This window comes from Xenia sp. Carnegie-2017, unplaced genomic scaffold, assembly GCF_021976095.1.
Source record: "Xenia sp. Carnegie-2017 unplaced genomic scaffold, XeniaSp_v1 HiC_scaffold_13, whole genome shotgun sequence".
NCBI classification, from domain to species: domain Eukaryota; kingdom Metazoa; phylum Cnidaria; class Anthozoa; order Malacalcyonacea; family Xeniidae; genus Xenia; species Xenia sp. Carnegie-2017.
In genome coordinates this window covers 10318537-10338942 of record NW_025813436.1, presented here as the reverse complement: position 1 = coordinate 10338942, position 20406 = coordinate 10318537, and the positions used below count along the sequence as shown (strand labels likewise).

General features: G+C 35.4%; 5 protein-coding genes and 2 long non-coding RNA genes across 8 annotated transcripts; 4 read left to right on the top strand and 3 right to left on the bottom strand.

Annotated features, from left to right (window-relative positions):
- The first annotated feature begins 687 nt into the window (after positions 1 to 687).
- On the top strand, positions 688 to 4974 carry LOC124433393 (major facilitator superfamily domain-containing protein 12-like). Its single transcript, XM_046983152.1, has 10 exons — positions 688 to 1272; positions 1905 to 2016; positions 2090 to 2251; positions 2336 to 2447; positions 2504 to 2596; positions 2667 to 2707; positions 2793 to 2921; positions 3405 to 3493; positions 3848 to 3987; positions 4064 to 4974. Exons 1-10 carry the CDS (start codon positions 758 to 760, stop codon positions 4201 to 4203), a joined length of 1533 nt encoding a protein of 510 aa, XP_046839108.1. The 5' UTR covers positions 688 to 757; the 3' UTR covers positions 4204 to 4974.
- Positions 4949 to 5780, top strand: LOC124450337 (coiled-coil domain-containing protein 115-like). The gene has a single exon (XM_047000999.1). The coding sequence runs from the start codon at positions 4949 to 4951 to the stop codon at positions 5555 to 5557; it is 609 nt and encodes a 202-aa protein (XP_046856955.1). The 3' UTR covers positions 5558 to 5780.
- Position 5781: 1 nt separating this feature from the next.
- LOC124450278 (cyclic AMP-responsive element-binding protein 3-like protein 4) lies at positions 5782 to 11437 on the top strand. Its single transcript, XM_047000913.1, has 9 exons — positions 5782 to 5912; positions 6566 to 6767; positions 7463 to 7530; positions 7602 to 7927; positions 8049 to 8135; positions 8226 to 8273; positions 8679 to 8737; positions 9669 to 9925; positions 10696 to 11437. The coding sequence occupies exons 4-9, from the start codon at positions 7685 to 7687 to the stop codon at positions 10908 to 10910; spliced, it is 909 nt and encodes a 302-aa protein (XP_046856869.1). The 5' UTR covers positions 5782 to 5912; positions 6566 to 6767; positions 7463 to 7530; positions 7602 to 7684; the 3' UTR covers positions 10911 to 11437.
- Positions 11438 to 12416: 979 nt separating this feature from the next.
- Positions 12417 to 12874, bottom strand: LOC124450367. The gene is made up of 2 exons (XR_006949951.1): positions 12684 to 12874; positions 12417 to 12577 (listed from the first exon to the last, which is right to left on the bottom strand). It is a non-coding gene; the product is annotated as an uncharacterized LOC124450367 (long non-coding RNA).
- Positions 12875 to 13382: 508 nt separating this feature from the next.
- LOC124433392 (ankyrin repeat domain-containing protein 2-like) lies at positions 13383 to 14083 on the top strand. Its single transcript, XM_046983151.1, has 2 exons — positions 13383 to 13537; positions 13585 to 14083. Exons 1-2 carry the CDS (start codon positions 13383 to 13385, stop codon positions 14081 to 14083), a joined length of 654 nt encoding a protein of 217 aa, XP_046839107.1.
- A 228-nt stretch (positions 14084 to 14311) lies between these two features.
- On the bottom strand, positions 14312 to 16509 carry LOC124450289 (cilia- and flagella-associated protein 161-like). 2 transcript variants are annotated; one of them, XM_047000924.1, is made up of 8 exons: positions 16393 to 16509; positions 15899 to 15988; positions 15595 to 15794; positions 15423 to 15504; positions 15224 to 15324; positions 15081 to 15138; positions 14897 to 14970; positions 14312 to 14820 (listed from the first exon to the last, which is right to left on the bottom strand). In XM_047000924.1, exons 1-8 carry the CDS (start codon positions 16459 to 16461, stop codon positions 14598 to 14600), a joined length of 897 nt encoding a protein of 298 aa, XP_046856880.1. In that variant the 5' UTR covers positions 16462 to 16509; the 3' UTR covers positions 14312 to 14597. The 2 variants fall into 2 exon arrangements, with proteins under 2 accessions (XP_046856880.1, XP_046856889.1); XM_047000933.1 differs by lacking the exon at positions 14312 to 14820 and having other exon boundaries at positions 14893 to 14970.
- An 818-nt stretch (positions 16510 to 17327) lies between these two features.
- Positions 17328 to 19729, bottom strand: LOC124450354. The gene is made up of 2 exons (XR_006949947.1): positions 19653 to 19729; positions 17328 to 19237 (listed from the first exon to the last, which is right to left on the bottom strand). It is a non-coding gene; the product is annotated as an uncharacterized LOC124450354 (long non-coding RNA).
- Between the last annotated feature and the right edge of the window lie 677 nt (positions 19730 to 20406).

Below are 20406 nucleotides of genomic sequence, written 5' to 3'. Positions count from 1 at the left end.
AAACGCAGACTACGAGTAAAAAACAAAATTTTCTCTTTTCTTAAAGTTTTTTTCCTGTTGAAGTGCAGATTCGTGTCGAACTTTAGATTAAGTTGGTTCACACGTTCCAAATCTATTTCTTTTCGAGTGAGCATGCTTCAAAGACATAAGAGATTCAAGAACATTGCCTACTGCAATTTTATATTTGTCCTCGCGGCAGGTGTGGTTTGTGTTATGTAATATTAAAGGACAAAGGTCTACAAGCACATCGTCTCGTGATGAAGTCATTCAAATGTGGACGGTTAATAGCGGATGAAAACACTTGATTTCCAATGGTGATTTCCTAGTACAAGTTCAGTCTTTTCTTAGGTTTCATAGCAACATTAGCAAGTGTTGATTATTTCCATTTGACTCTTGAACTCTTCTTGACTTCGATACTTGGACTTAAGCAAAAACAAAGAAATGTCTTTGTAACAAGTGTCACGAGGATATTTTGTAATCCGTAGTGGTAATGACGTGTTTAATAACTTGGATGAAATTCGATTGCAAACGAAATCTTGTTCTGCGACGAGAACTGCAGTGAAGTCAATCCTATAATAAAGTTATTCACGAGTCGCGTATCAAAGGAAAAGTAATACAAATATCCCGAACCTGGGTCGAGTTCATCATCTCCGCTGGGAAAAACCAAATTGAAAACATATTTAATTGCATCGGGATCGTCATCATCGGTGTTAAATGATAAGCTCTCCTCTCGTTCTCAAACGAATCTGGGATTCTTATGGAAAAGTCGAAAAAAATCACAAAGAAGACGAGTGGGATGAAACGTCACGAGCTCAGCTTATGCTGGCGAAGCAAGCTTTGCTACGGTGTTGGTCATATTTTAAACGATCTATGTGCTAATGTATGGTTTTCCTACTTGATTATTTATATGCAATTCGTTGTGCAGTTGAGTGCAACTTCAGCTGGTTTTTTGTTGTTGATGGGACAGATTGCAGACGGTATAGCAACACCATTAGTTGGTATTGAATCGGACAGAACCAGACCTTTAAAATATGGCCGCAGGAAGCTGTGGCATTTGATCGGAGTGTGCTGCGTCTCAATCAGTTTTCCTTTTATATTTATCAAATGTTTCGGATGTACACGCAATAGCGAAGACTACGCCAAAGTTATATATTACGTTCCTTTTATTGTCATATTTCAATTTGGCTGGGCGACTACCCAGATCGCGCATCTTTCATTGATACCAGAGCTTAGCGAATGTGAAGTTGAAAAAGTGACTTTAAATGCTCTTAGGTATGTAACAACTGTTTATATAAATATGGTTAGCCATTATTAACTGTATTTATTGCCAATGGAGAGAAGTGTAGAAGCTAGTGTACTCCTTATTCAAGTAATAATTTTGAGGAATGAGCTAGTAACGGTTTGCTTTAACTTGGTACGAAGTAGACTTTTGAAGTAACGTTATACTGCACTCCGTTATTTTAATTTCATGATGGAGTATTTTGTTACGGTTATAATGTTCACGTGATGAGATTTCATAGCTATATATGAAATTTGGATTTTTTCTAGAATTTAGGACCATACTACTTTACTGTAACTGCTGTGCTTGATAATGTCACTAGAAAATGTCTGTGTGTAGGTTTTATCAAATCAATATAGTACCTTAGATCTATTGCTATACCTTGTAATGGTGTCCAGTACTTTTACTTTTTACTCATAAACTGATGAACATTTTCCTTCCAGGACTTTGTACTTTTACTTAAGTTGTTACTTCACTGGTTATTGTCTTAGATATGTCTTAGATACCTTTTAATGGTGCCCAGTACTTTTACTTTTTACGCTTAAACATTTTCCTTCCAGTACTTTGTACTTTTACTTAATTTGTCACCACTGCACCAGTTATACTGACATCATTAATTTTTTAGGTATGCAGGTACAGTTTGTTCTGGAATCATTGTATACCTTGTCTTCTGGTATTTGATAAAGACCATGAACTCCAATGATTCCTTTGGTCCTGAAGATCACAGCGAATTTATGGTATGAGATTTATTGTTTTCATTTTGTTACTTAATATAGGCTGTTTTTTCACCTCATTTTTTTCATTTTAAAGTATTTAGCTTTGATCACTATTGCCATTGGTCTGTTGTTCATGGTCATTTTTCATGTTGGTGTCAGAGAGAAGCCTCGAGAGTGCGTCAAGTTAGGATGTCAGAAAAATCGTCGTAATGCATGCAACTGGAAGCTTTGGTTTCATGAGCCAGAATTTTACAAGGTTTTGGAAGTTTTGGAAGTTTTTCATATGTATTTCTGATAATGCTATGTCGATGTCAGCAAGATTCTTTTCATTTTTTTCAAGATTGCCGTACTTTACATGTGTAGCAGATTGATTGTCAATATATCCCAAGTGTACACTCCTCAATTCACTAAACGTACCTTGCATAATCAAAAGTACGCTACTGAAACATTGAGTTGCCAATCGTTATGATGATTATGGTCTTGCGGATAAATGTCTTTTGCGCTTTAGGAAATTGTGGCTATTGTTCCTCTCATTGTGTTTGTGAGTGGTTTCTTCACAACAATTGCAGCCAAACATTTAAATGTTTTCATGGGTCAAAAGGTAAGATAATGGTATTGTATTTCATTGAAATTTTTCACGCTGACCTTTAACTTTCCCATGTGTTCCACAGGCAACTTACATTTTTGGTATGCTTGCAATCATCGGGAATTGGTACAGTGATTCTTGCAAAACTATTTCACATGTCCTAATGATGAAAACGTAAACTTAATTCATTATACAATTCTAATGATTTCAGCTCCTGGGTGTTTGTTATGCAAGAAGCACTTATGAGGTCTATGGATATGCCATCTTACTTGGTTTTGGTGGATCATTAAGTTTGGTAACATGCTTAGGAATGCTGGCATCCCTTATTGGTGAAAACAAAGTTAGTATCTGGCTACTACCTCATATTGAACAATCCATCAAGTTTCTCACACAGCTATTGTGAATTGGTGACCTTGCATTTGTTGGGAGTGCAGGGGGGTGATTGAAGGTAGATAAAATTGTGAATTGACCTTGCTTTTGTTGGGGGTGCAGGGGTGGTTGAAGGTAGATAAAATTGTAAACTTGGTTAGTGAGGGAAATGAAAGGATCCTCAAGTTTCTGTGCTTAATGTGCCCTTGTTTACTTTCTTATAGTTGGTTTTCTGAACCAGAGATGCGAGGCATGTTTTGACTTCATTATTTTATACTTTTTAAAGACAAACACTTTACATTTGTGCTTGGAAAAACTCAAATTAAGAACCATGTAAAAGCCTGTTTTCTAGTTATTGACAGGCCTATTCCTGCTAAAAAAAACTTGAGAGATCTCCATGAATATAGTTTGCAATGTGTTTTCTCTTATGACTGCAATTATTTTGTTTTTGTAGGAAACAGGTGCATTTGTTTATGGGGCAATGAGCTTTGTTGACAAACTTTCCAATGGAATAGCCATACAAATCATTCAGTCTTTCCACAGGTAAAAGCAGTGTACATATACTAACACAATATGTGCAGTGTTCATGTAATGAGACAAGATGATTTTCTATATACTGGAAATAAAACCCAATGTGTTTATTTAATCGAAATATCTGCAGTAGTATATGATTATCATGAAATTATATCCTGTCATTGAACAAAAGCATTTTTCAGAAGCAATTCAACCTTTCCCTTTAACAGTAACCCTTAAGATGATCTTATTAATATTTTTTATGTTTCTACTTCACTTCTGCTCAAATGGCTCAAAGTTTTTTTTTGGGGTGGGCTGAAGTGGGGAAGTGGTGCTCTGCATGCATAACTATTATTGACATTGTATCCTTTTGTTTCATTATAGCACAGCTCACAAGACCAGCTTTTATAGATATGTAATTATGTTTGTTCCTGGTGGTGCAGCCATTCTTGGCTTAATGGTTGCGCTAATGTTAAAAAGTAGGATGGAGCCACTAATATCTAAACGATCCCATAATGCCAATGGTGAGATTGTATAAAGCATCTTGTTTCAGAAAAGATAATTCAAATCCACTTAAGTTGATTTTGTATAAATTAACAGGTTTTATACATAAAGATGGCTCCAGAGAAGGACTATTGACTGGAATCACAGATTCAATACAAAATCACAATTATGGCAGCCATTGTTCAAGTGAAGATAAATCTTTGATCAGGGCTTTTAAAAGCTTAGTCACAGTGTGATGAAATGACTGTTGGACCACTTCCTATGTAACCTTGCATTGCTTTTTTTATGAGATTACCGTTAAATTACTGGCTACAGTTAGCCAGCTAACAGCAGCTACAAAAGTGTTATTGACAACTTGACATTATCATAATCATCAGCATACATGGGCATTATATCTCTCGTGAAATTTCAAGTGCATCAAAAACTGCTCATCTTCGAAAGCAGCAGACAATTAGAATTTGCACCATTCATGACTTATTGATTTCCAAGGAGGCATATGTAAACACAATTGAAATGAACTTCATGATTGAAATTTGCAATGAACAATTGCTGCAATTCGAATTTATTGTCTTCAATTGCTTTTACAGATCTTTTGGTATCAATTATTTCAGAATCAAATTCTAAACGTCGGCTGATTTCAAAAATGTGCAAATTTTTTGATACACCCTGTATTCCGCAGTGATCCTACTTTTTTACTCTTTGATGTGACTTAGTGGACAGTCAATTGATTTGTTTGACAGCAATCTTTATTAAGAAATGTGAAATCTAATTAAGATAAAATAATTAAATGTTTGCATTAGCATTATGAGCAAAAAATGGGACCTACAGACGTTACTGCAAGGTTTTCCAAAATAAGAACAAAATTGTGATATTCATATTAATAATTAAGTATTTAATATTCCATGTATAATATATAGAATTTTGTAATTTAATTTTATGACATCATCGCTTTAATAGCACCACACAGAGAAGGGGCGAGCGATGATGAATAAAGACTGGGGCCTAAACATGGATGACAATAATTTGCAGGAGAAGTTGGACGAACTTCTGTTGCAGTTTTTTGAAATATACGAGATTTTATTGAAACGAAGGGATGAACTTACGATTGCGATGAAAAATGGGTTTCTTGCAATGTCTAAAGCGAGATATACTTTGGGAAATAAGTCTGTTGGCGAATTGCAATACTCACAAAATATGGCGGCTTCAAGCACGGTCGTTATGGAAGAAGACCATTCTTGTTCTAGGGGAGTCGAATTTAAGATGGCAACTCATGATGGCAGCTCAGAAAGAGAACTTGAGTCAGGAAAGAAAGCGCGACAAAGTACAAGTGAAGGCGGTTTAAGGCACAGAAATATTTCAAAGAACTCATCGAATATGATGGGAGAAATCGAACATGGTAGAGAAACATCACGAGAAAAGAAACATGTCGACCCTCTGAATTGGTTTGGTATTCTTGTACCATCATCGCTTAAAGAGTGTCAGAGCGAGTTCAAAACTGCTTGTCAGTTATCTTGCAAAATAGCTCAATTAGAACAGGAACTGAGAAATATAATTAATGAATTTTGTAAATTGAAGCGCAGAAAACCATAACATACTTCATAGAGAACAACTGTATGTTTATGATTTTGAACAATCCTCGCCTCGGACGATCTATTTGCTGTACCAAAATGGTACAATTTTCTATAAAAAGTACATTTTTGCGAAAAGGGAATTCCCCCTCATCTGTAAGTCAGTTACATATTGCCACGTTGCTCTTGTACCAAACATAGCTAAAGTTGCATAAATTATAGTGGCCTGCATAATTATCATATTATGTGATGTCATATTACTCATATTTGCGGTGTTTCGAAAGTACAGCGTCGCACGTTCAGGAAGCGTTGTCCAAAACAGCGGAGGAAAACTTTAAATTTTTTGTTGCTTTTTGTCTGAATCGAGAATGGATGAGGTAATATTAGCGTGTGTTTTAATTATGCATCATTTTGGATTATAAGATTGCTTTAATATGTTTAAATTTCGTTGTGAAATGGATATTGTTGTCGTAGTAATGTCACTGAAATAGTGACTGAAATAGAATGAAAGGAGTATAATGTAAAATCCTCATCGTTTTACTGTTTTTCACATTCGAATTTCATGTTCATGAGGAAGTGGTGTGCTGGATATGTTTCCTTGAAATTATTTGAAAAGCATTTGGTTTAGAATGTTGGCAATATCCTTGATATTGAATGACCTCTTTGTTTTACGATACAGTGGTTGGTTGTTTTGGAATTTGTACCTCTGTGACTTTTGATTATATTTTGCTCACAGGAGCAAAGGTATCATTCTCATTTAACAGTATTCAGATATTAGTTTACTTAAGCAGAATGCATGCTTTATACAGACATTTTATGTCATGGTAACTGTTAAGTTTGTGCATATGAAAGTATCATTTATCAAATGGTGAACACGGTAGGATTTCTTGTACAGATTTTATTAGTTGAAATACTTGAGCAATATTCTTTACATACATCCAAACATTCATGAGCGAGGTTGTTTAAATCTGCATCCATTGCTATATTTCATCGATGGATTATTGATGCAACTTGTGTGATATTTTTGCAGACATCCAAAGTGATTCATGATCACAACTACGACCTGATGACATCTCTCATGAACGTATGTCCTCCAGATGATGAAGATCCCATGTCAGACATCACTTCTCCTACGCTTAGCGATGCTTCGTCAGACTCTGGTCTTTCGTTAAGTCCTGCGCAGCTTACCGATAACTGTTTGAACATTGACTTTGCCTATGACTTCAATTCAGGTGTGATAAATAATTAAACTATAGTTTTAAGTAATATAAAGAAGGCTTTTCTTGTTGCATTACTTGAATTTACTCAACCCTGAAGCTACCACATAATATTTTTTTCTTTTAGTATTTATAATCTTACCCAACCTCATATGGGTCTATGCAATTCTTGAAGAATAGCCTGCCTCCACTTTTGCCACATATGTGTGAGCTGTCGCATAAGTTACACTTCTTTATTCATTCTCAATGGAACAGCTTCCAACTCTGTTCTGATGTTGTCTTTGTAAAATTTTATCATTTTTTGTTGAAGGAACTTAATCAGGGACGGTGTCACAAAATTGAACCTGTGGGTTGGGGGTGGCTATAACTTGCATTCACCAAATTTACTGCTTCTTGCTTTGCCTCAAGTTAGGCTAAAATGTATATTTATGTTAAGCAAAACTTTATGTTGGCGAAGAAGTACTGCACTCTAGTTCATGTATTTGGGGCAATCTTTTCTTCAATATTATATAGACTCATATGAGAGAAGTGGATGTTTATAATGTAGGCTATCACATTCTGTACTTTTTGCATTTTCATGCAGTTCAACATCATGTACTCATTTCTGTGTAATGAATGACATATTTTTGAACTTAAAAGTTATTTCTTAGAATATTCACGAGTTATGTTTAGAGTTTTGAAATTCAGCTCACTAATTTTCTTCTCTTCAGATCCACTTTCTCAAACTACACTCCATTGTCACCTGAGAAAATTTTCAATCCTGCTTTTAATATTGACGGTAAAGCTGCAATTTTCCATTTAAATTCTTCAGTGCTCTAAATTTAAAACAGCGCATTTTCGTCTCATCAGACATTGACTTGTCCTTCCTGGATGACTTGTCAAATTTTGATGCTAAATCGAACGATGATTTGCCAGAGCTTGAGGACAGCATTATGCCTTCGCCAAGTTCTAATGCATTGGATCTTGAAAGTGTTGTTGATTTTATTCATGACCAATGCAAAAATCAAAATGAATTGGAAAATAATGGAAAGAAATCAATAAATGGTGATGTAGAACCAATGATCACATCATTGTCACAGCCTGTTACCATTTTGAAGGCATCTGCCAAGATAACACCAATCATCATCACAGAAATCAAAGCTCCAACACAAACCACTTCCAAAGAAAAATCAAAGGTTCTTGTTGCTTGTACACCTAGTTTACTTCAAAATTGTCCTCTAAAGCGTCTGTGAGACAAATGTTTTGTTGAAATTGTCTAAAGATATATGAAGTAAAATTGTTTATTTTGTTTTGTAGCCAGAGCAATTTGCTATTACTGAAGAAGAGAAAAAATTACTCGAAGAAGAAGGGCATGTTTTGCCAACAAATGTTCCTTTGACCAAGGTAAAGTTTTGTTGTTTTACAATCATCATAGACAACTCATGATTTTAGTACTAAAACAACCAGCTTGATCAAGCATTGCGTCGTTTGTAGGACGAAGAGAAATTACTGAAAAAAGTACGAAGGAAAATCAAGAACAAGGTGAGAAATGTTTTGTGGGGGAGGGGAGGGTTGTGGATATGGGAATATATTTTTACTGCTATTTAATCTTGTGTTAACTAGGTGTCTGCTCAGGAGAGTCGTAGGAAAAAAAAAGAGTACATTGATTGTAATCTTGTGTTAACTAGGTGTCTGCTCAGGAGAGTCGTAGGAAAAAAAAAGAGTACATTGATTGTAATCTTGTGTTAACTAGGTGTCTGCTCAGGAGAGTCGTAGGAAAAAAAAGAGTACATTGATTGTAATCTTGTGTTAACTAGGTGTCTGCTCAGGAGAGTCGTAGGAAAAAAAAAGAGTACATTGATTGTAATCTTGTGTTAACTAGGTGTCTGCTCAGGAGAGTCGTAGGAAAAAAAAAGAGTACATTGATTGTAATCTTGTGTTAACTAGGTGTCTGCTCAGGAGAGTCGCAGGAAAAAAAAAGAGTACATTGATGGATTGGAATACAGGTACAATATTTGTCTTTTCGACCAAATGTTCAACATTCTTTCGTTTCACAATCAATGAATGAAGGGCAACTTATGTTTTTATGAATCTCGCTGTCCGCAATGTCTTGTCACCAGGCTCCTTCGGAAGTGAGAAAGTCGAAGGGGGGGGTGATGTCTCACAGAATTTTTTGCTTGGTAAATCTATTTTCAGCAAAGATGTACGTTGACGAACGAACACTGACGTTAACATGTAGCATAATTTTATTTGTCTACCAACTACAAGAGGGTTTCGTGTTTGTACATGTTAATCGCTATTTAAACAATTATTGAAGGGCAACTTATTTTTTTATGAATCTCGACATCTGCAATGCATGTTTGATCTTAAAATGTAAAGTTGTAACCAGGCTCCTTAGGAAGTGAGATAGTCGAGGGGGGGTGATGTCTCACAGAATTTTTTGCTTGGTAAATCTATTTTCAGCAAAGGTGAACGAAGTTCATTAACGAACACTGACGTTCTGACGTTAACATGTAGCAAAATTTTATTTGTCAGACAACTACAAGAGGGTCTCATGTTTGTAAATGTTAATCGCTATTTAAACAGTGTATGTAGTCCTGTGAAGGACTGCTGCTGCTGGTTTTGACCGACGTTTCATAAAAGATCAACATCATAAAAACATGTAACGATACTCCCTAGTTCAAATCGTTCACCTTCTCAACTACTGAAATCGTGCTTATAACCACACTAAATATGAACTTTGGTTTTTTTAAACCTCTCGCCCCGTACCAACCCTTTTGTGACGTTTTCTCCTCGTCATTTTCATCAAATATTCGAATGACGAACGAAGATCGTGCAATCTTCATTTTCCTCTTTAGCGTTCTCTCATTTTGGTTTTAATTCGGTTTTTTTTGCGAGCGAATATTTCCGATTTTATTCGCTTTTTCATTTTTTCAGAGTGAAGACATGCACAGATCAGAACCGAGCTCTTCAACAGAAAGTCAGCAGTCTTGAAGAACAGAACAAGAGTCTTCTCGAGGAACTGAAATGTTTGAAGGAACACGTATCGCCTTCAAATCATAACAAAAGACAGACGAGTACCTGTATTCTTGTATTGTTCTTGGCGTTTGCTTTGGTCGCATTCCCATTCGAAAGGAGTACATTCCTTCGTACTCAAAGCAATTCTGTTGCTGATTCTTATTCAACCATGCCAGGTTTGTAAACGTCTGAGTAATGTGCCAGGTTGGATTACGCATGAGTATTCCGGGAAAGAAGGAGAGTTGTAGATAAGTCTATGTGACCCTTTGTCGGTGTTGTTCTGCTTCACAAGTATGAGTGTCTGATGAAAATTATTATCAGCAACATAGAAAAATACTTTAATGACAAACCAAGACATATTTAACCGAGGTCAATCAATAGCTGTCAGAGGTTTTCTTAATGGTGTTTCTCTATTTAAGTTCTCCTGCATGCCTTCAACTCCGACCTATTTTACGTAATTCTTTGGTCCTTAATTATTATCTTTACTCCTCATGCCTTGCATCATTTGATAGAGGGAAAGTGTGTGTATCTTGATAATTGTCTTAACAACCCGCCTGGGTAAGGCAATGACTGATCAAATATATTTTTGGGAAAGTCGCTGTGATAATATTTGTGTCGACTTAATAAATCCTGTTTTGCTTGATCCATGGTGCTTTTAGAACAATAATCATCCTAAAGTCTCCCATTTTGCAAAATTCACAGTTCAATTCACATTACTTGGAAATTAAGTGGTTGATTCTTGAAAACCTGAAATGGGCAGTTCTTGAAATTTCATTTGAAGAAATTATGTAGGACCACCTAAATGGCAAAACATTTAATATTGTCTTGTTAAACAAACTCAAAAAAAAATTTCGGGTTTACAATGTTTAAATATGCTTCCAGCTATTAAGGATAAGGTTTAAAGTTCCCTGTATTATCTTGATTCACCATAATCTTTTCATTTCAGTACGTTCAAGAACATTACTTGAGTACAAGGAGGACAGCGATACAAAGTCTCAAACAACTTTAAATATTTCCCATTATCTTCGAGCTTTCAGCGTTGTATTTTCGCACGCTGACGACAAGCACGATGTGGACGGTTATTCAACTTCTGCCATTTCGTTTGAAGAAAACAAAAGTAGAAATAAAGATACTTACAGGGACTATGCTTTCAGTAAATAGTTTGCTCATGTTTTATGAATTTGTTTTTTCGCTAATTTCTTTGATAGAAATCGTTGTACAGTACAGACCGAAAGTGATGTCTTTAGACAGTGGTGTATTGGAAGAGGGGGTCAACTTCTCTGGTTAAAATCCTATCTCTTGTATTGGTGTTAGTAATATATACCAGAGAGTCAGCAGTAGTGGTTATCTCGGAGAATCTTCTTAAAATTCAGACAATACACCTCTGTCTTAACGGTGAATATCAAACTCAGGTCGTGTTGTTAGAGTTAAAGTTCACCACGATCTTAGTTTGACTATTTACCTTTTGGACCAAACAATCGGAACCGAGGATCGTTATTTTATAGTTAGTTAATGGTGAAAACAAACAAAAAACAACTAGTTCATTTTCATCCACATTGATAGAACGCGTATTATTGTTGGAAAAAATAGAGAGTTTTAGAAGTGCTCTCAATTTGTATATACTGTATATATAGCTTAATAATCTGATTACATATGAAATATACTCCTTATAATTTTTAGTTTTAAAATTCCTCCTATTGTTCATTGTTAAATCACTTGAATGCTGTGGACTTAGAGACATTCGGAGTTGTAAACGTTGCATCACCATAGTAGTCACCATATTACCCATAATATCCATTAACACGTGATATGGATATGACGCGGGAAAGCTGGAGCGAGGCGGCCATTTTTGAAAAAAACTAAAAGAATTACAACTTTATCTTAAATTTTTTCATTATATCCTTAAAAATACTTGAAATTTACGATGAACTTTTGCAAGGCGTTTTTGTCAGAAGCTTATTCAATGGAGTGCGAACTATTTCTTCCTGGTAAAGCTAAAATTCCTGAGCAAAATGTGAAGAAGAAACCGAAGCAAAAGGCCGCTCTGTGAAACTGTAAGTACTTTTAATCTTTTTGGTGTAATGTAATGTGTATTGACTGCTTCTTTAAGTCGAAAACTCCACCGCAATATACCTAATTCCGGACATGCTTTAGAATTGAAAGTTCAGGAATAGAATAGTAAAGTGCATATCTGATCCACAGTCTGCACTGAGTGTAGGGAAAAGCGTTATTTTGAATGGCGGTAGACAGGAGCAGAGGGGGACAGAGAGGAACAAGGAGAGATGACGCTGAGAGCAACAGGGAATGGTATGTCACTAAATTCCTCCTGGAATAGTAAAAAATAATAAGATAATAAAATGAATACCATAAATAGGCTACATATTTACTCAAGATTTATTGTGTTATCACATTAACAGCAGATATTATGACATCTGGTAGTTTTTTGAGTTTAACTAAATTTACAAACATTAATTTTGCCTCGCTTTTAAACCAAACAAGTTGATGAAATGGCCAAAACAATGAAAAGGAAAGGTTACAAGACCATAACTGTGTATAGTCACTGCATTTGTATTAATGCCAAAGGCAAATAGTTTGTGTGGGCATAAAGCTGCTTAAATTAAAGGGGGAAGGGCTACGAAAACAGACAATAAATGGAAAATCAATACATTTACATGTGGAACATTTTCTCTCATTATAAAGTACCACTTTACATTAATAAGATTTACAAACAAATCATTTACAGTCAATTGTTTTTACAATCTTAAATATGTTTTGATGTCTTCTGTTGAGCACTTGAAAAACTTGTGATGTTAGTTTGTTGCCAAGATCTTTAAAAAAAATTCCTTCAAGAACATCAATATGCTGGCCTTCATTATACATAAAGCATTTTTTACTATATTTGGCAAACAATGTTGCAAAGTTCAAATTACCTACAGATGTACGTTTGTTGTAAGTTTATTGCCAATGGTAGCTTGCCAGGTACATACAGTTAAACACACATCTAAATCCAAGAACGAATTTGCACATTTGAAAAAAATTCCGTCTCCACCATGTATCCTTGTGTTTGAATGACGAAAATTGGACAGAACAACAACACATGCTTTAAAACATACCGAGATCTTCATATCAACACTTCAAGTACTACTTTAATTACTCTGCGAGGAATTTGTGTATTTACAATGTCTTTTTTTATGCATTTCTATATTATATTTCATCTATCCTCGAGGGTCGGAAGGATTACTGTAATCGTGCAATATCAAAGGGTTTATCGCATCAAATCGACGTCTTTTACGTAAATATTTTTTGCGGCAATCTTGTCGTCTCATCCTTTACAAGACTATCGCATTACGTTCAAACGTTAAAAAAACACCACAAAACAGAAGATTTAATCATTTTCTGGCCATATCGAAGGGAGACTTACAAACATGTCAAATAGTATTTGCGCATTTTTACTTGACACGCAGCTATCCATGTGTGTTTCGGCATCGTTGGCCATAAACCTCTTGCGCGAATTTCAAATGTAGTTTAAAGTACACGTATACAGAATGGATGTTTTGTTTTAAGTGCATTTAAAAAAAAAGAGCGTAAGGTTCGTGTTTAGCGGTGATATCATTGAGCCAAGATGTCTGGATCATGATACGTATTGTAAGGTTTGGTGGATCAAATCGCATTATGAAGATGAATCGTCATTCTAACTCTGAATGTCCTTCGGAGGATGTTGAACTCAGGACTAGAGTATTTGTCAAGATGAAAGTTGTTAGAAAAACGAAACTGGAAAAACGAGAAATGTACGATTTTACTCATCACGACAACAAACACGAAACTCCTGATGAAGAAGACAAAATGGAGCAGGCATCTACCAAGGAAAAATCAATAAAGGCGGTCAGCCAAGACGTCGTCTTTCGGATCATCTCGAGACAATTAATCCTGCTCCAGTGCGAACTCGTAGAAGAAGCGTGTCTTTTGATCCCGTCACCGTTTTAAAAACGGCCATTCTCGAAAACGACTTTGCAACTACGGAAGACGTGTTGATGTCGGGAAAATTAAACATAGATTTACAATTGGACGGCGTTTTGCCCGTTGTTCTAGCCGCAAGAGAAGGTTGTACAGAGTGTTTAGATATTCTTATACAGAATGGTGTGTCTATTGACGTCCAAGATAAACGTGGATGTACTCCCCTCGAACTTGCTGTGCAAGGAGGTCATTATGAATGTGCGCAAATGCTTATTGCAGCAGGGGCTAGCGATAATTCAATACGGAATGGATATTTTGACGAAGCAATCGAGAATGGAAGATATACGGACTTAGGTAGACGACGATCGCGGACTTTTTAATACAGTGGACATCTTGCTCAAATACAAACACTTCAAGTGCGCGCGATGTGCATTTCTTCACTGTCTGTTTGCGCTTTGTTTCTTGCTCGTTGTAGTCGTGTCGTAAAAACCTTTGAACAGGAGCTCACATCATTGAACGACGTGCAAAAAATTGGGAATAGTTGAAACTCTCGCAAAAATATCTGTCAATAATGTGCTTATACTGTTATGTAATAGAAGAATGGCGTGTTTAAATTTAAACATGTGTTCAAGACTACGACCTAATCTTATACATTTCAAGCATGCTGTCTATATCATTTCCTATCATCTTTAATATATTTTTCATGACGAGATAAAAAGCTTTAATTAAGTCACGATTAATTACGCACACATATAAATTACAATATCGTTGGTTGTCTTCAGCAAGCAATATTTCAATCGCACAGCGGCGTGTCATATAGTACTGTGATAGCTATCAAACATTTTTATTCATGTGATGAAATGTGTTTTTAATATTCTGTAAAGAGTTTTGACACTATGTGGTATCAGTATTGGATATCTGTAAGTTTTGACCCTCCCCAGCATGGTCAGTGGCAGTGGGAGCACTCGTTAATGGTCGGTGCGAAGTCAAGGCTCTCGATGGTAATCGTTGATTATTTTCATCTTTGATAAATACCCAGTGGTTTGAAGGTCTTTCTGCTTTGTGAGAGTCGAGGAAGGTTTGCGCTGTAATTTCATGTTCCCGACCAAACGGAGTTCTGAAAAATATTTGTAGAAAGTTTGGTTGAAGGCCAATTAAGGTTGAAAAATGGCAAGCAACATATTTAAGCTTACCTGATTGTGTAGTTAGACAATGAAGCTAAACATTGATTTGTCTTGCAATGACATATTAATATCTTTTTATTCGCCTAAAGATTGAATGCAAATATTACAAATTTGGTTTCTGAGATGCTCAATAGAGGAAAGATATTGCACTGTTTACTGAAGCAGTGAATGTGAAAATTTTTGTGATCCTTACAGGGATAGGAAGACCTTCGGTCTCTAAACGTTCTTGTGGATCATAACACAAAACCTTCCTGTGAAAAAAGAGTACATGATCATGAGAAATTTCTCTTCTGAAGTATTCTGATTGAGATTCTGCTTTCGTATTGTTAATCCTACCAACATGACAGAAAGGATGTTTCTTCAGTTAAGAGAATTTCTTGGTGTCTTGATTTCTTTGCACATTTCATGAATGTAGCTCGATCACTTTGTAATGAAAGCTACCATAAGAATTAACGATAGAAATAAAAATAAGTTCTTAAACACGATCTTTTACATTATATTGTTCCAAAAATCTGATATTAACAAGGCAATTTACATTTCCTCCAATTCCGGGAATTGTTTTTAAGTAAAACTGTTGACCAAACTTCAATATACCGTTTTCCTTTGGATCTTCACAGCTGAAAGAAAGTTTTTCATAATAACTTGAGAAACATTTTATTTACATTGAGTTAAATAAATTTGTATTTCCTCTCATACATACCACATACCTTGTTACAACAAAAACATTTCGGACACAAGGTTCCAGGAACTTTGAGCCAGATAGTGCACATCGTCCTTTAAGGGAAAGTTCTTCAAACATTCTGGTCTCAGGCATGTTTGCTGACAAAACTACCTCAGTTTCGGGGTTGAAGATTTCCACCAGATCTCCAAAGTGAACAAAGTTGTCATATGCTGGTGACAAGTCTACCTAAAAAGGTAAAAATAGATGAGAAATGGTTATTTTTTGTTGCAAAGCAGTCTTTAAAATGGCATATCAGTTTAAAGGATTCTCATGCACCATTTGCATATCACCTTATTAAGGATCGTTTTTTGAAGACTGTTTGTTTTCTGAATTAGAAGTTCGCCATTTTCTTTCTTGTCCAAAAAATCTTTGAACATATCCTAAAAAGAGAGGAGTTGCTCTCTTCTCATGATCCAACTCTGAGATGTATATCTAGTTGCACGGTCAAGATTTTGTTAAAACATAACAACCATACTGGCAGCATTGGTTTGTACTGAAAGCATTGGTTTGTACGAAACTTTACGAGTGAGTAACGAGGCGTATTTCTCTTCTGCTTTGTAGTGGGTCAGTTAATATTGTTCGGTAAAGTATCGTTGGCTTTATTTGTTTTGCTTTTTAATGAATAATTTGGAAAGCCAACATGTATAGAACTTTCGTCATTCCAGATCACCGATATTATCGATCGCTTTGTGTGTGCAAAGCGTTTCTCTGTATATACATACTTTCCAAAATGGCAGTATTAAATGAAGAAACGGCACATCATGTTTGTTTCTTGCTTCATTACCTCCTTCAGACACAAATCTTCATTCCAATTTCCAACTCGGACCGACGAATTGTACGTTCTAACACTCATTTTTTTTCTTTTCTTGCTAAACTATTTGAATTTCTTGGTTAAAATTCTCTCGTCTTTAACAACACATGTTTTAATATAAACAACAACCGTTGTTGTCACCTTGTTACTATAGTAACAATGTTAACCGCTGTTCACGATAAAAATGCGTACCGCAGGCGCATGTTCATTAAGGATAAGGTCACATCTTTTGTGGTGAAGTTAAGGTTTTGTGTTGAGAGGACCTTTGAATTGAAGTAATCTTATGTAACATAAAGAAAATATCAAGCTTAAAGCCTACTGCAGTCATGAACAAAGATTTGCAAACTGCAAACTTTTCAGAAGAATTTGAAAAGTTGTATCATCAACTTATTGAACTAGGCTCAGATTGGGTAGAGATAATCTCCAATAAGTCTGTTTTGAAGGATGGCTCGAAGAATTTCTTTTATTTCAAAAGCTCTGAAAATGTATTTGACTTTGTATTGTTTTTGAATACAAAAACTCAATGTGTTAAAGGTGTTGTGCAGTTTGGTCTTTGCAGCGAAGGTCCTGTTGGGTAAGGTTTTGTTTGAATAAAGTTGTTTGAAATGTTTTAGTTGAGCCAAATTGAGCATGACTTTATCATGTTACTAGATATGTACATGGTGGAGCAATTGCATGTCCTGTTGAATGTCACTGCAAACTTGAGAATTGTACAATAAACAAATTTCATTTATGATGTTGTCTCTATAGATCGTATATCAATAGTATTATATCATTGATAATATTGTCTCCGCCTCTCTATAGGCCAATTCCATTGAAAACAACAACATTAGTCGAAGCAAGTATTGAAAAAATTGAAAGAAGAAAATTCTACTTATCTGGAGAAATAAAATCTGCTGATGGCTCGATTATGTATTCAACAGCTTCATCTTTATTCATAAAACCTGCTCTATGATATGTAATGTATTTATGTTAATGTCTACCAACATTCTTCCTTGGAGACAACCAATGGCCTAGCCATCTTCCTTATTTACTCAGTGTTTGTTATTGAAAACTTTTATTATTGAAAATGAGGGAAAATTCTTGTTTAATGGGAAATTTTAATTTTTGAAGTTTGTTGCCTGGAAGTAAAACAGGTTGATCCAGACCTGGTGGACCATCCAGTTTTGCTTTCAAAATAATCTACATCAACAAACATGTATCTATATGAGATCATCAACAGTGGAAAAGCCAGCCTGGAAATTTGGTGAATGCTATTTTAATAATTTTATGATTCTTTTGAAATTGATTGTTTTTAGTTCAGTTAGTGAACAACAAAAAGTTTACATATCAATGAGAAAATTGCATGCTGGCTACTCCTCTGATTATCAACAACATTAAGTCAGAAGTAAAATATATATATATTTACCATTGTGGAGATGACTTTTACTAAATATTAAATTATGAGTTTTAAAGTTAATTTTTTTATATATTAAATTATGTATGATTTATTTTCATTTGATGCTGAATCCTGTGAAGAAATTCTCTATTTCTGGAAGAAATTGGTTGAAGACACTGAGAATTTCGTTGACGTAATGATGTGGAAGAACGTACATGTACGCATTGCGTATCTATTTTTTGAAAAGAGCTGATTATATATATCCAGTGATTTGACACATGCGCAATAGAAATTATAAAAGTTTGAAACAGTGGATTGAAAGGTAGAAAAAAATGCCTGCTACGCATGCGTGTCTCTTCCAGTCTTGGTTGCCTATTACGCAGGTGTGTCTTTGCAAATCTTGGATGCTTGCTACGCATGCGTGTCTTCCCAATGATTATTTTCGAGATAAAAGGCAGGTCTTTGAATTTCTTTTCACTGCTAAAAGTTTGTTACGTCAATCTCATTACACAAACTTTAACTTCTATCTCCTTACTTTGTTCTTCTACAGTAGAACAATACGAAATTTTAAACTCCTCTTCTATGTCTTACTTTGTTCTTCTACAGTATAACATTACGTCATTATAAACCCCAACTTCTTTCTCCTTACTTTGTTCTTCTACAGAATAACATTACGTCATTATAAACTCTTACATCTATCTCTTACTTACATCATCATAAACTCTAACTTCTATCTTTATGAATAATAATTCAAGCTAGGGGAGCTAAATGTTTACAATATCCACTGACTCCCTGTTTGCATATCACCGTCGGATCGTTGTTTAATAACGTCACATTCTTTGTCTCTCGAACCATAGGGAAGCACAAAACTCGCTCAACATCTATCACGTTTTCATTGTTTGTTTTAATTGCCAGCAAGGTGATCTATCTCATTTCGTTCTTTCTTTCACCTCAGTGTCCTTCGTGCGAGGCATGCTTTTTCTTCAAACCGCTCTATTATATTAAACAGGGTACGGTCAAGATCACAGGCAACCGACGTCGGTGTTTTGAACATATTAGATATGAGTGAATATACGGCCGCTTTCTCTCCTTCATAAAAATAATTATCATTGGAAAGAACACGCGTTAAACGCGACCACTTCACTGCGCGAGACTTTCATTTCGTTGCATCCGTTATTTAGTTTTGATTTCTTTGAGGTTGGCCAGCAATATCGAGTAATTTGCCATGATTATAAAACTGAGGTTTGTCTTTGTTTTTGTGGTTGCGCGTGAATAGAATTCCGAAATTTTTGTAAATCGATGATAAATCTGAATGGTGCAGCTAAATAACAAGATGGAGAAACGTTTTGCTTGCTTTCCTTAGGAACATTACGGCCGAGTTTAGCTTTTCCAGTTTCGTTGGCGCTTCATACATCGCTTTGTATACGGCGGAACACTGTTCTGTGAAGGCAAATTAATAGCGTTGGGTTATGATTGTCGCTCAACAGGGGATGGCCAAGCGCAATTTTGTCTAATTGCTTTGATGTGTTACAACCTTCCGAACTTGCATATACACACATGTTACATGAATAACGCCTTCATTAAACGCGTGCGTCGATTTTCAATAAAATTTGTTGAATCGGTTGAAATCGAGTGTTTGTGTTTACATGCATATACACAGATAAAGATACATCTTCATCGTAAAAAGAGTGAGGAAATTTTATCTCATACATGCGTGTATAGTTTATCGTCAACTTTAAAGTGCCGATTGACTATATAGCAGAATTATTTTCACACACTTTGCATTCATTTTAGCACACGAGGGTTTCTGCTATATTTGATCACTATTGAGCACGTGTATCTTCATTAGTCTTACCTCTCAGAAAATATCGATAATCGACGGTTTTTACTCTAGCACACAAATCTTTGATAAGTCCACATTACCACAACCATCTAGTGAATCAAATTTTTGATAAAAATACGAATAGAAAATTTCATATAGGGGCCTGTTTGGTTTCAAGCTTAGATCCTTGCTGTTGGTCCGACTTTCTACAAAATTTGCCTCCCTATTTACAAGAAAAATAAGTTGGAAAATCAGCTTTATCATTAACGTTCTTGTTGACAGGGTCAACTACATGTTTGGCAGTAACTGATAATGTTTTTTATCTAACCTATTATCATTTTTGTCACTGTACATTTTGGCACTTCAGTTATGTAAGAGCTTATATATGAGGAAAGAGTACTTATGCAAGCATAAAGAGATTTTTATCAGAGCGTGTGCGATATTGTTGAAGTTTAAAACCTTATCGTGTTTCACGTGAGTCAATATTTAGTTTAGAGAGTTGCTTCGTAGGTAGCTTCCTAATTATCTAATTCATGAAATCATTGCCTACATTTCAGTCCTGTCCATCAAGCATAGAGCTTTGTCTTATTGGGTTGCATAATGAAAAAGGACGACTTTAAACGAAGGATCTAACTCGGATGATTACGCGAGAACCAGCCGTCATTGTAAATTCCTTTCAGCCCGTATGTGCGCAGGTTTTTTCAATTCTATTTCTTTATTTATTTTGTGCGTGGATCGATATTGCACAAAAGATCAAGTGCTTATTACACGGTAAATTTCAAGCTAG

Excerpts from the sequence above, each read along its gene's own strand:
- LOC124433393 (XM_046983152.1), top strand. The coding sequence starts at position 758 with ATGGAAAAGTCGAAAAAAATCACAAAGAAGACGAGTGGGATGAAACGT. Across the intron at positions 2,708-2,792 it reads CTTGCAATCATCGGGAATTG|CTCCTGGGTGTTTGTTATGC; the intron begins GTACAGTGATTC and ends TAATGATTTCAG. Across the intron at positions 2,922-3,404 it reads CCCTTATTGGTGAAAACAAA|GAAACAGGTGCATTTGTTTA; the intron begins GTTAGTATCTGG and ends TTGTTTTTGTAG.
- LOC124450337 (XM_047000999.1), top strand. The coding sequence starts at position 4,949 with ATGATGAATAAAGACTGGGGCCTAAACATGGATGACAATAATTTGCAG.
- LOC124450278 (XM_047000913.1), top strand. The coding sequence starts at position 7,685 with ATGCCTTCGCCAAGTTCTAATGCATTGGATCTTGAAAGTGTTGTTGAT. Across the intron at positions 7,928-8,048 it reads CTTCCAAAGAAAAATCAAAG|CCAGAGCAATTTGCTATTAC; the intron begins GTTCTTGTTGCT and ends TTTGTTTTGTAG. Across the intron at positions 8,136-8,225 it reads CAAATGTTCCTTTGACCAAG|GACGAAGAGAAATTACTGAA; the intron begins GTAAAGTTTTGT and ends CGTCGTTTGTAG.
- LOC124433392 (XM_046983151.1), top strand. The coding sequence starts at position 13,383 with ATGATACGTATTGTAAGGTTTGGTGGATCAAATCGCATTATGAAGATG. Across the intron at positions 13,538-13,584 it reads AAACTGGAAAAACGAGAAAT|AAGACAAAATGGAGCAGGCA; the intron begins GTACGATTTTAC and ends CTCCTGATGAAG.
- LOC124450289 (XM_047000924.1), bottom strand. The coding sequence starts at position 16,461 with ATGAGTGTTAGAACGTACAATTCGTCGGTCCGAGTTGGAAATTGGAAT. Across the intron at positions 14,971-15,080 it reads CCGAAGGTCTTCCTATCCCT|GCGAATAAAAAGATATTAAT; the intron begins GTAAGGATCACA and ends TTCAATCTTTAG. Across the intron at positions 14,821-14,896 it reads TTGTCTAACTACACAATCAG|AACTCCGTTTGGTCGGGAAC; the intron begins GTAAGCTTAAAT and ends AATATTTTTCAG.